At 48.3% G+C, this 12804-nt stretch overlaps 4 protein-coding genes across 4 annotated transcripts; 3 read left to right on the top strand and 1 right to left on the bottom strand.

The window, feature by feature from the left end:
* Positions 1–1005: 1005 nt before the first annotated feature.
* HD556DRAFT_1242532 (uncharacterized protein) lies at positions 1006–3263 on the top strand (the record flags this gene model as incomplete). The annotated part of the gene is made up of 6 exons (XM_041298291.1): positions 1006–1368; positions 1504–2026; positions 2078–2333; positions 2377–2821; positions 2877–3007; positions 3059–3263. The coding sequence occupies 6 exons, from the start codon at positions 1006–1008 to the stop codon at positions 3261–3263; spliced, it is 1923 nt and encodes a 640-aa protein (XP_041157244.1).
* Positions 3264–4240: 977 nt separating this feature from the next.
* HD556DRAFT_1490640 (P-loop containing nucleoside triphosphate hydrolase protein) lies at positions 4241–8937 on the bottom strand (the record flags this gene model as incomplete). The annotated part of the gene is made up of 14 exons (XM_041308788.1): positions 8368–8937; positions 8255–8317; positions 8155–8204; positions 7666–8104; positions 6978–7608; positions 6202–6924; positions 5990–6148; positions 5766–5938; positions 5051–5714; positions 5006–5021; positions 4902–4980; positions 4734–4847; positions 4441–4681; positions 4241–4392 (listed from the first exon to the last, which is right to left on the bottom strand). The coding sequence occupies exons 1-14, from the start codon at positions 8551–8553 to the stop codon at positions 4241–4243; spliced, it is 3690 nt and encodes a 1229-aa protein (XP_041157243.1). The 5' UTR covers positions 8554–8937.
* Positions 8520–10806, top strand: HD556DRAFT_732370 (uncharacterized protein). Its single transcript, XM_041311452.1, has 5 exons — positions 8520–8803; positions 8873–9538; positions 9592–10450; positions 10527–10725; positions 10777–10806. The coding sequence occupies exons 1-3, from the start codon at positions 8696–8698 to the stop codon at positions 10408–10410; spliced, it is 1593 nt and encodes a 530-aa protein (XP_041157242.1). The 5' UTR covers positions 8520–8695; the 3' UTR covers positions 10411–10450; positions 10527–10725; positions 10777–10806.
* A 430-nt stretch (positions 10807–11236) lies between these two features.
* Positions 11237–11798, top strand: HD556DRAFT_1392304 (uncharacterized protein). The gene is made up of 3 exons (XM_041303577.1): positions 11237–11370; positions 11423–11561; positions 11617–11798. Exons 1-3 carry the CDS (start codon positions 11261–11263, stop codon positions 11674–11676), a joined length of 309 nt encoding a protein of 102 aa, XP_041157241.1. The 5' UTR covers positions 11237–11260; the 3' UTR covers positions 11677–11798.
* Positions 11799–12804: the final 1006 nt, after the last annotated feature.

Raw genomic sequence — 12804 nt, 5'->3', positions numbered from 1 at the left:
TTTGAATATTTTCTGATGCATTTCTCGCACTCATTTCGCAACTGCATGGATTCCGCAACGTCTACATTTTCTATCTGCTACTTGCAGGTGCAGTGCGCCAGGTACTAGCATGTCATTAACACAGGCTCTCTTGTTCTCTTACCATCACGTTCCTTTGGTCACCCAACGCTACTGCAGCCGATAATAACCCACTCAGTGGTCCTGAACACTTACGTTTCCTCGATAGCAGCACCTGCCTCGGAGTCTTTGTAGCAGCAGCACCGTGGATCAAACATTCGCTCAGGGTTTCTCGAACTTTGTTGTTTTCGGTCAAGATCACCATCCAGGCTGTCGTGGACAGTACCTCGTACTAAGTGTACGCATCGCGTGCTTCTCGGACCATCCAATTGCTTTCGTGCTGTGCTTGGACCGCTTGTCAACGTTTTCGCGCTATCATTCGTATTGCAGGGAGCGTATTGCATTTGCAGTAGCCATATGCAACATGGTGTGGCTCGCATGATAGCGACGAATACATGCAACTACAACCTCATTTTAACGCTCGTCCAACTTCAATCGAGGAGTCCGAAACGAACAGCTTGTCTAGGTCATTGTTGCCGTTCGCGAGTGCGAGTGCAAGTGCGAGGATGACGCTTGATGGCGGTGGTACCGGCGCAGGCTCCCCGGGTGAGATGCGGTTAAGGCCCGAAACATCGATGTTAGTGACGGCGTGTCCAGCGTTGGCGGCGGTGAAATGTAGAACGAGTTTGGCGGAGAATGATAGTGGTCACACGATGGTGTGGGCGCCAAAAGCACATTTTCAGTGACCAGAGAAGGACGAGGGCAGCGAAAGAGATGGCCGAGGTTTTCGTTCTTACGTTGTGCTGTGCGTGCCATTGAAAAGCCAAGAATGTTACGTAATAAAACTTAGTTGTACCCCGGGCCCGACTCACCGCCCGAGGTTTACTGTTACTGCTAGTGACTGGCAACTGCCCGGGCCCAAAACTCGAAGTGTACGACAACTTTAGCATGTCTAATACTACAGCCAGCGACCTCGCGAAACTCACAGTCCCTCAGCTCAAAGTGTTATGCAAAGAACGCCGCATTATCGGGTATTCGAAACTCGGGAAAGCTGCTCTGCTCTTGAAATTAAACAATAATGATACTACCCGCGGTGATACCCAGTCTCAAGCTGTCATTTCGATCCAACCATCAATATCGAAAGCAACAGCACCAGAACATATAGGTCACCCAGCCGACCTAGCTCCTGCACTCTCCACTGGAGTTACTGCTCTCAATCATACTCGTAATGCACAGACAGCAAACAAGGACCTTACAGCTACATCCGCAGAAAAATCTGCCCTATGCAAAGCACTGCCGGTGTCTGGTCCGGTGTATCACTCAGCTGCCAACCATTGTGCATCACCGATGCTTGTCGTTCCATCAACTCCTGACGCTCCTAACGAGAGCCAGAGCACGAAACGGCCCCGTGTTTCTGCTATATTCGAGTCCACGACAAGACAAAAGCCCTCTCTTGTGAATTCTGTGTCTGTCTGTGATGCCAACTCCTCTTCAAGTTCCACGAAGTTACCCGGAACCCTCAAAGCAAGTGGTTCGACTTTTGCCACCGAATCCCCGGGGGCAGCTGGTCATCTTCCACACAACTCTAGTGCTAGTGCTTCATCGAATGCAGTACCTATTGTCGCTCAGCCTCAAAATATCAACCTCGTTCAGAAAGGTTCTAAAACAAAACTTCAAGGCCGATTCAAACCTCCCGTTTTCACAACAGCTCCGATTATCACTAGTACATTACTAACCTCCCGGCAGGTCTCCCACAACGACTACCGGGTTGACAAAATCACTTCCATATCCCCAGATACTTTTAGCCTTGAGGCCGCCCCCATTTCAATGTCATCCTTAATGAATATTACACTTCCGCCTAAGCTATCTGACAGAAAACGGGTTCAAAGCTTGGCAGTAATCCTCTCTGCACTCACCAATCAAGATCGCCAGACTTGCACCATGGTTTCTCGAACATTTCGATATGCAGGTAAGATACAATTTGGAAGTTTGGCATATCTCTAACGATATTCCCATGCAGTGTACCTTTCTGCCACACATATGCTCACTCAGAAGTATCATGGTCGCCGTCTGAACCAAATAATGAAGCGCCATCCACAAAACACGACGAATATGTGGCCCTACCTGCGTCAGCGTCAGAACGAAGCGACTTTCTGGAGACATGCGTTCCGAAATTCTTGGGTTGGAAGGTACAACTCTTTGCTTGGAATAGACCCTCTGTCTGCACGTCTCTGGGCGAGCGCAGATGATGAGAAGCAAGTAGTGGTGGCGCTGAGGTATGCTGTTTTTGATTCATCACAGAGCGCGCTCAAGCATTAGGTTTAGATTTATCCTCACAAGGCTTTGGTTCACGCTCTCTGTCGGAACGAATGAGCGAGATCCATCAGCATGGCTAAAACACATCGTGGAAGATGCCCAAGAAGTTGTGAAAGGTGAGATCTGGGCTATCACGATTCGAGACGGAAATTCGTTATCCGAGTTCTACGTACTGGAATCCACATGCGAAGTCATCGGCCGGGCACTCAATGCTCCTCAACTTGAAATCTACTCCTCTGGTTTGCGCGCCGACTGGTCAAGATACATAGCGTCTCACACTGGTATCTCTGCGGGGCCACATAACTTATTCTCAGGAAATCTTCGATGGGCGAATTACGAGGAATACGACCGAGGAATGAGCAGGCACTGGCTACACCGCATCTCTAGTGAAGCCGACGTCGGCTTATCAAAAAAGGTGGTCGCTGAGCGATATGTCCTGGCGTGTGTGGTTGCCAATAGGTGATCTACTGAATGAGATGGCTCACTTCGGAACATATTGACAGTTGGCAAACAGCATTAGTGGCCAGTGGATGTCATCTAACCAGATGGCGCAGGAATTCGCAGGTCTGCCATCTCAAGTAACCCCTGCAGCTATCAGAGGCAAAACTCCGAAGATTAACCTTTACCTACCAGCGTAAGCAGTGATTTTGTGCTTTCGCTCAGTGCTCTCAAGACTCCTTCATAGCCACCACCATGTCGAGAGCGTTCACTTTACCACACCAAAAGGTGTACCATTGCATCCGGCTCTTGCCGTCATACAGACCCCAGCAAGAGAGTACGTCGTCTTGAAGGATAATGGAATGCAGGTCGGATGCGAAGAAGATGGTGTTGCAAACGTGTGGATGCATGTGCTTGGATGCGACGAAAACGGTATAGCGGTTTCTAAATAATTCATGATGCAGCCAAAATTCTCGAAACAATTCCCGCGCTTGCTTCATGTTCATCTCCTATCGTTATGTCTCTCACTTTTGAGGGTGTCAATGTCGTCGCTTCGCGCGATCTCTCTGCTTCGTTATCTTCTGTAACATCGCAAATTCATTTGGCGTCTTGGACGTAGCAACCCCGTGCTTGATATCCCAATTCATGCTCTGATTTCATCTCGGATGGCGCTGTCAATTTCTCGATCGATTTCTCGTTTCTTGCGGTCGATCACGCATCCAGTGACATTTTTTTTTGGTCGTGACTGGCTAGCATATTGTTGGGATATAGCTGAGAATCATCAAGACATTCGACTGCCTGTACACCAGTGTTGCTTTCGTCAGTGCCTCCTTTTCTTTAATGGTCTACAATTGACTGATGTTGACGTAATACAATGTACTCACTTGATTTGAAGACCGAACTCCTTTTCAATGCGAACTATTTGCTCATCTGCAGTCAAGCCAGACCCATTCTTCTTTCAGTGAGGCGGTGGTGTGTGGAGAAGGGAGTAACAGTATCCCTCGGGTACGAATACTTGGAGGCAGTCGTCTACTTACCAGACATGACCACATGCATGTTTGCGACTAGTGGGTACGATGAACCGACTCCTGGACTCGATCAGGCCATGGGATAACAGTAGATCCCTGTGCTTGATGGGCACACTCAGACTGACAGCGTCATGGTCTACGCCATTGCAAGCCAAATCTCCAAATGGCCGCATCCTCGCAAACGCCATCAGAAAACGGCACAACGCGATTATGGAACCTCGACAACAGCCTGGCAGCCAGCCCATCAATTCGCCCATCCACCATGCAACTACAATGACATCCTGCGTACCGGGAGCTCTCCACACATGGGAGCGCGAATGAACCAACCGTTTCGCCCTTGCGCATGGTAGTGATTTCTGGACCGCATCACATACATATCGAATAACACAATTGTATCTTAATCACACTTTCACGGGCGGCAGCTCCCACTGATCTGGCCCAAACCGCGGTATAGACATCATCACACCCGCATTGTTTCTGGAAGGTTTCGAAAACGTGCACATACTCTGTTTTCCCAGACTCGACAGCCATGCAGGATTTATGACCGTTAGCCCTTCGTGTTTGTCAGCATGTATCAGATTTGCAGCGGCAACAAACAGACCTTTGATCCAGGTCCGTGATGTTTGGACTACTTCAGAAAAGACGAGATAGTCTGGTGGAGGGCGATTTGCAAGCACAGACGTTGGATGAATGAAAACATCCCCGGGTACTCCCACCGCCGCATACGGTACACCTTTAGCAGTCGAAAACTGCCTTCCACTGGAGTTTTTTTGTATAAGATCCTTCCGTACTGCTACTTGATCAATAAATGCCGCGGCAAGCAGTTGACGGATAGCTTTGAGCTAAACGAATTGATGTCACCAAAGTTAGAATGCATGACAAGACACCGCTTACCTGAGTGTCTTTGGGAGGTCGGATGTTCGTGTTAAAGCGGACTTCAGCGTTTTGGAAGCTTGTTTCTGCAATGCTGCTCAGCTGAGCTCGCAGTTTGCGTATTTCTTCCATGGCCTGTAGTCTCGCGTCATGTTGCCGCGAGCTGGATATTATGACTATTGGACGTACCTTGGGCCTTACGAAGTGGGCCTTACAAAACTCGTGACCGCCTCCAGAATACTCATAGGCCCCGACAACAGAGAGTAACCTGAAAATGTCACTATTAAAATTACCCAGCGAGCCATGAATCTATTTTAGCGTTCAGTAAAATTTCGGACAAATAGGTGGAAGACGAGCCTGCTGAGACTCAAAGAATGTCCGCCGACGGGCCCTCCTCGCCTCTTTCGCTCTAATGGAAGCGTTCTTGATGTGTCCCAGTCCTTCATCGTCGCTATCGGACTCGCTATCGACGTCTAACCCTTCTTCACGAAGAAAAGGGTCCCCGACCGACATAGCTGCCACGATCGAGATTACATATGGCAGGCAGCCATGTTGTTGGCTCCCAACAAGCAATCGAGAAAAGCGCGGGGAAAGCGGGAACAAGCTCATTGCCTTCCCTAGAGGCGTCACTTGGCCCCCGATCGTTGACATAGACACCCCCGCTTGCGATACGAGAGGTGTACTACTGAGCGCACCAAGACGAGTGAGGACCGTCTCAGCCTTCTTCAACACCTGTCTATCTGGAGGGGTTGGGAAAGGGAAGTTGACAACGGCGTCGATGTTCATGCTTTTCATCTGCAAAACGACACCCTCAATCGGTGTGCGCAGGATTTCAGGCTGTGAAAATGACTCGAAATAATGCTCGTAAAGAGCGGAGGAATAGAGCCTGTAGCAGTGTCCTGGACCTGTACGACCCGCGCGACCAGCTCGTTGGGCGGCGGAAGCTTTGGAGATCCAGCTGACCTGAAAAGACTGGATACCGCTCGCTATATCATAATGTCGCTTTATACACTGTCAGAGTGTGCTTTTCACTATCGATAGAAATGCTCGTACCTCTTTCGCTCGACCAGAATCGATTACGTAACGTATGTTTGGGATCGTAAGGGAGGTCTCTGCGACATTTGTTGATACTACCACCAAACGATAGCCTGGTGGTGGTGTATCAAAAACTCGCATTTGTTTCTCGCTCGGCAAGAGCGAGTACAAAGGAACGACGTGCATTGGGACTAGATTCATGTTACTTGAGCTTGTCAAATATCAAAATATCGAAAAGTTACCATCACACTCCTCGATATCGATGCCAAGTTCAGCGTTGAGGCCATCTTCGTCATCACTATCAAGGCCTTCAGGATCTTCCTCCGCAAGGTCTCCATCTACATCGAGTGCTAACTCCTGCTCATGAATGCCAAACTCGATATCTTCGGCTTCAACGTCGGCTGTAAGTTCCTTTTGAGATAAAATCATTAGATTATTGCCTAGAACTCCTCACCGTGAAGCGGAGTGACAGCACAGGGAGCTTCACTGGCAACGGATTCTGCAAAAATAGAAGAAGCTTGGACAACTTGTCTCCTCTTCTTTCTTGCTTCCACAGCTTTTCTGCCATATCGTGCCTCGAGCTTTTTGCAGACGCCCTGGATTTCATTTTGCCCTGTCAAGAATATGAGGATACCTCCCGGTGGCAAACGAGCATGAATCTTGGCCGCTTTCTTGACTGCTTCGCGGACATAGTCAGTAGACGTCCGCCGATTGAAGTGTATTGTTACAGGGTGCTGGCGAGCATCAACATTGACAACTGGAGGCGGCGACGAGAAGAGGGTCTGATTCTCTGCGAAGTCGCCGACGCGTAGGGTCGCCGACATGATTATAAGCCGTAGTGGTCTCGTACCATCTGTACCATCCTTCCACATTTGTTCGCGTAGTTTGATTACTCGACTAAGGACGCCGATCAAGATATCGGTATTCATACTACGCTCATGCGCTTCGTCGATGATAATCACCGAATATTTTGAGAGTAAGAAATCGGTAGCAAGTTCACGCAAAAGCACCCCATCGGTCATAAACTTGATCGTAGTTGAAGGAGACACGGTTGCGTCGTATCGGATCTGGTACGATACGCGGGAGGAGGTCAAGGATATTTCACGAGCCACTCGAGATGCCATCGACATTGCCGCAACTCGCCTTGGCTGCGTAACGCCTATCATGCCCGGGTTTTCTGCATACATCAACATCAGTCATCATGAGATATACTCGTACAGGCAAACTAACCTCCAGTAGGATCGCCAAACCCGGCTTCGTAGAGAAACTGTGGGACCTGAGTAGTCTTTCCGCTACCAGTTTCACCGCAAATGATCACCACTGGATTGAGCATTATGGTTTCCATGATGGGCTGCTCTTCTGCAATGATAGGTAACTGCATCCTGGACTCCTGGATATCAAGGGGACGAATGACAGACACCGACTTTATGCTTCTAGAAGATGATTTAGAGGAAATTTTCGTCATGCATTCGGCAAACGATGTAGAAGGAAGCTTTAGGTCTTCACCCAGGGGACCGCGCATTAAATTCGGCTGTGACGATATCGACTTTCGTTTTTGAGATGCAGGTGCGGCTGGATGCTCGATTTCGAGTAACGATGGTGTCCCTTTAGTAACATCGTGGCCTTTCGCTGTGTTGAGCTGTTTTACGGCCCAGTCCTTGAATCCGAGTCGTTTCTTTGCAGGTGGAGGACACTCTTCTTCCTCGTCTGAACCCACCGCTGAGATGTCCCCTTCTCGATCGTCGTCGTGGTGTTCTTCATCCGTATCGTAGGCCGAATCAGAGCTGTCAAATGATGAGTCTGATTCCTGTTCTGAAACCCCTGTGTGTGGCACCCTTCTTTTCCAGCTCGGAAAGGAGGCCTTCCGAGAAAATAAGTCAGTTCGAAAGTTCCTCGGTTAGAGCATGAGCATACATACTATTCGACTCTTTGCATTCTTTTTATTCACGACTAGGGGTGCCACGACAGAACCATCAGGATTCCGTTTGAGCGCTCCACCAACGGTAAATGTGGATGCAGCTGGCTGCGAGACTGTCGAAGCCGTAGGAGGATCCGTGAAGAACTCCTTCGTGACTGGTCCCTCATGTTCATGTTCATCATGTTGCTCTGGTGTTTGATCAGCTTTCTCAACGAATCCAATTCCATCCATCGCGTCGGATTCGTCTTCGCTATCTCCGTATTCATGAATAGTGAAATCGTTATGGCGCCGTCGACGTTTATTGGGATGGCCCTCCATGGCACGACGTACTTCCTTATCTTCTAGCTTTTCCTGGCGTTCTCGAGCTGTATAGGTGGCTCCTGTACCAAGAGTAGATGACGATTGAAGATCAAGGCTTGAAGTTTGAGCTTGTGTCTGGCTATAAACCTCTGTAAAGATGCGACGATGAAATGCGGAAACTTCACATACGCTAGCTTCTCAAAAATCACAAGTCTCTCTTCTTTCCTTAGTTTTTTTTCCTACAAGCACCGTTGTACAACTCTTCTGGAGGGCAGGGAGATTGACGTACAACATACTTTTCCAGCCTCTTCCGCTTCTGTCTCGATACTTTGGATTCTGACTGTGCTGCAAGCTTCGGCCCGTATCAGCGTCTCCTAGCCTTCAAGGATGTAACGGGCAGACCTCTCTCACGAGCCTCTCTTTTCTGTCGCGTTCCTTATCTTCGAGCGACTTGTATTCAAGGATCGCGGCGTTGGGATCAGGGACATCAACTGTAGGGACGACACCGTTGCTTTTACGACGCGCCTTCCCCTTCTTCCTCGAGCCTGCTGTGGACCGGCGCGCCTTGGAATTGTGTCGCTCATCCATGAAGCTTTGAAGCGTCAGGCTGTCTTGGTGAAAGTTGCAGTATAGACTTTTCCAATAACCATAAAATGGTTATGTAATCAGGCAATAATCAGGGGCGGGCAAGTTGACCCTTCAAGTGTTGTGACTGTACATAGTGAAGAGAATGGATAACGAGATGCAGCCCCAAACAGGGTTCCTGTCTCTTGCTGAAGAACTCTTGTTTTACATTCTGAGCTTCCTTCCCTACCGAGATATTCTTCGGTGTACATCTGTGGGTCGCCATTCACGTTATCGTTGTTCTAGATACTAGACTGCGGCTATTCTGACGATCCTCTTGCAGGTATGTAGAACCCTTCGCCAGACGTACTTGTCCTCCTCCGAACTTCAGTACATCGTTGAAATAAGTGGACAACAATTGCTCGCTATCCCCAACACGGACAATAACATACCTATTTCTAAGCGTCTGCAACTTTTGAGAGACAAAGCTCACGCATGGTTCAAGGTTGACATCCACTCTTTCGAAACGGTCTCCATAACAAGGGCACCGCTATCTCGAGAAAACATTGTTGCTGGTGGGCATTTCTGCTTGTGGAACACACACGAAGATACGGCCATGATCTTTCCGATACTTCCAAAGCCCTCACAACAGTCAATCCAGCGAAACTGGCTTCCAGGAACGTTGTGTTCGGTTCCACATTCATACAACCTTGATGTTTTTATGGACCCAGCACAAAACCTGATCGCTGTCGCTTATGTTGTTCATCGCAAGACAGTCTATATTAACCTTGGAGCCCTAGATGGTGATGGTGTTCACCCTCAGGCTGCTGGAGAGAGACTGTTTTTGTTGGACGACTCGGAAAACCACCCTGAAACGACAAATGCAAAGCTCAAAGGTTTTGGGAGGCATATCGCTCTGTCGCGTCGCTTGGACGATGAAAATTGGACTTCGTCGGACAAGGTGTGGCAACTGCAGATTTGGGACTGGAAATACTCGACAACATCCAGTGTGAGCTTTGGTTTGAAATAGTTGAAAGACTTGACGGTTGATTCTGAATTTAGAGCATCCTCAGTGGTGCAGTACCCAACCGATCCGGCGCCGCAATTGATTTTTGTTTCCTCGGCAACAATCGATTGCTGGTTATAACCGATAGCTTGAATCTCTATTCAATTGAGAACATGTCCCAGATGCCGGAATTGCTGGCGTGTTTCCTGATGCCCATCCCATTGATGCTACGGTGCCTTTCTCCGATAGATGATATTGGGTATAGCTCACAACCATATATGCAAGCCCAAGCGACGATGTGCATCTCAGACCCTACACATCGACTCATATGCCTTACTGCGCTTTCTACTCGTGCCGGTTTATTTTTCAGTACTCAAGTCTTCATCATTTCCACGAGGATTTTCTTCGACCTTAACGAAATGGTAGCAGCAACGCCAATACCATGGCAACATTGGGGCCCTTCAAATACTCGTATCTTCCGGCACCCATTTCATTTCAAAATTCACATTAACGGAAATCGAGTCTTGCAGGCACTCCCTGTCGGCACGCGCAACTCGCAGTTTATGTTACATCTAATGGACTTTAGCCCGCTAGCTGTGACAAACAGGCGGGGTCTAGGACGAGTGGTGAAAGAGCCGTCCACGACATACATCAGTGCCGGTGGATTTGGAGAGAGCTTGACAACATCTCTGCCTTACGTCCAGGTCCTATTTTCGGACAGAAAGTTTGATTGTGCTGATTCAGAGTTGGAGGACATGTGGATCGACAAGGAGAGGATTTATGTGCTCAATGCAGATGTGGAACGCGCGATGTTCGATGGCGATCCGAATTTCCTAACAAGCCCTATTGACACACTTGAGGTCATTGACGTCTAGTCTAACTTACATGTACCTAGACTCGTCTCGGAAGTTCTAGGTATTTATATTCAGCGTTGTCCTAACTTCACGCTGAGACTCGTCTCGTTCTAGTTCCCACCATACTTGTCCTCCAGTACATCGTTGAAATAAGTTGACAACAGTTGCTCGCCATCCCCAATACAGACAATAGCATACCTCTTTCTAAGCGTCTGCAACTTTTGATCACAGACTTGTCGACACGTGACGCTTTGTCATCGAATTCCAGCCGCCGAAGCCCCTGACCTGCCCGAGACAGAGGCTACGTAGAATAGCCTAGAGTCACTCCCCTGTAAGGTGCGTAGACACATTTGCGAATGCGAAGGTTTTTAAGTGTTGCAATAACAGTTTCAGTCTTGTTCTTATGCAGCCTCGAGGATTTCTCCCCAAAGGCGAACCGTTTCGCAGATCGAATCAATGGCCACCCCTCATACACCACGATCACAGAAGTCACAGGTACCACCGCCAGATACACCCCTATTCCCTCGCCACACCTCACAATCTGATTATCGTACGGGGGATCTGAAGCTAGGCCGCGAGGGTGTTCTCATTGATTCGAGAACCCCGTTCATTTCCCTAGCGAAGTGTGTTGGTGCCATGCCTTCTCAGCAGCGTCTGTAGGAGATGCACGACGACTTAATTCGCAGTGAGATTCTCACCGACGATAACCTGGAATGGAAAGACTTCATTCAACCTGCGAAGATGTCCGAAGAGATGACGTTCAAGCCCCTCGAGGGAATCATCTTGGAACAAGTCCCGAATTGTGGATTATCCTACCTATTGAATCCAAATCAAATGCCCCTCTCAGAGCGCCACAATACTTCCCGGCCGGATGGATACCTTGTGCGGGCGAACAATCGGAATGCACCCAGGCTGTATTGGTTCGATATCGCTGTGCCATTTGAATTCAGGAAGGGACAAGATGCCAAAGCTCTCCGAGATGTAAGTTGTTGTCACAGATCTCTTCGGCGCCGGTCTATAAACATAAGATAAGCTGGAGCCTTCACAACATGATGCGCGAGGACCCCTGTCGTCGGGTTCCCTCCGGTATTACAATCGAGGACACGCAATTGAGATCGTGGCTCAGCAATCGTGGGTTTCTCGCAGTTACAGAGCCTATTAACTCCTTCAAGGTACGCCACCTTATCGCGCTGTATGTCAGGATACTAACTGGTATAATACATATAGGAGATTGATGGTGGCATCTCTCTTTCCTCATTTTGCACAGACTCTCCAAGACAGTTATGAAATGGCAAATTCTAAATACCCCTTGCTTGCGCTTGATGAATCCCTTCTGGAAGATGTGTATAGAGTATCTCCATGATGCGCAACAGCATGCTGGTGATATCGGACTTTGTCCGCTCCTCAACCTCAAGCAGAAGAGGCCCCGAGAAGAACGTGAAACGTCTCCTACGCCAGATAATGCAGGGAAGAGGATCCGACACGGTTGATTTTTTTATTGATTGTATGATACAGACGAGAAGATGCTAGCCGAGTATCTCGTAGAGTATAACTCTCAATCCCACGTACGTCCGGGTCCAGACCATACACATTAAAAAACAAAGATAATCACTATGACGGTAATTAATGTTCCCCTGACGATGCTAACTCTCACCATGTGGTCGTAGAACTCTTTCCTTGGTTAGACTTTTCACTCAAGTGAATACAGACGGTCATCGTGGAATAGCAGAATGCTTCATTCTTGGCAAGTTTGAGGTTGTGACAACTCCAATGTCCCTGCCTTACGTCGAAGTCGTATGGGGCAGGAAATTTAGTTTTTGGCGGGTTAGAAGACGTAGCTCGACAAGGACAGTATCTATATGCTCAAGGCTGAGGGATATCTGGAACGCGGTGTGGCAGATTTTTTTTCGTGCACCGCAGCAGGCTTGAGATCATTGATATCTTATAGAAAAGAGTATTTTCACTTACAACCGTTTATTCTGATCTCCGGTCGGCCCATTAGCAGGAGTACATGCCCTCCGAGTTTAGACTGCTTATCATACTATCTCCCGTAGAAGGCTTCACAGGGTTGTTGTTGCGTACGCTTTATCCGAAGCATTCGCTGCCCCCTTCCCAATCATAACTAGCAACAGTGTGTAACACGAGTCCGGGAGCTGCTGCAGCCATCTCGCTAAGATGAGATCAATTATTTAGTATGTACCGAAGTCAAATTGAAGTCATACACACTGACTCATGAGTGGTCCACAATTTGTTTGCACTGCAAATTGATTGTATCATGAGAAAGAGAAACCTTGCAAGCAAGGTAAGTATGCCGTACACCAGCGTACATGGTAAGTAGCAGAAGATGGATACATACAATGCACTCAAGCTCGAAAATGGAATACTATAGATGGTATATTTGAATCACAACCGAAA

Source organism: Suillus plorans (assembly GCF_016647745.1).
Source record: "Suillus plorans strain S12 chromosome Unknown HD556scaffold_51, whole genome shotgun sequence".
NCBI classification, from domain to species: Eukaryota; Fungi; Basidiomycota; class Agaricomycetes; order Boletales; family Suillaceae; genus Suillus; species Suillus plorans.
The sequence above is the reverse complement of the archived record's forward strand: the minus strand, read 5'-3'. Positions and strand labels throughout refer to the sequence as shown.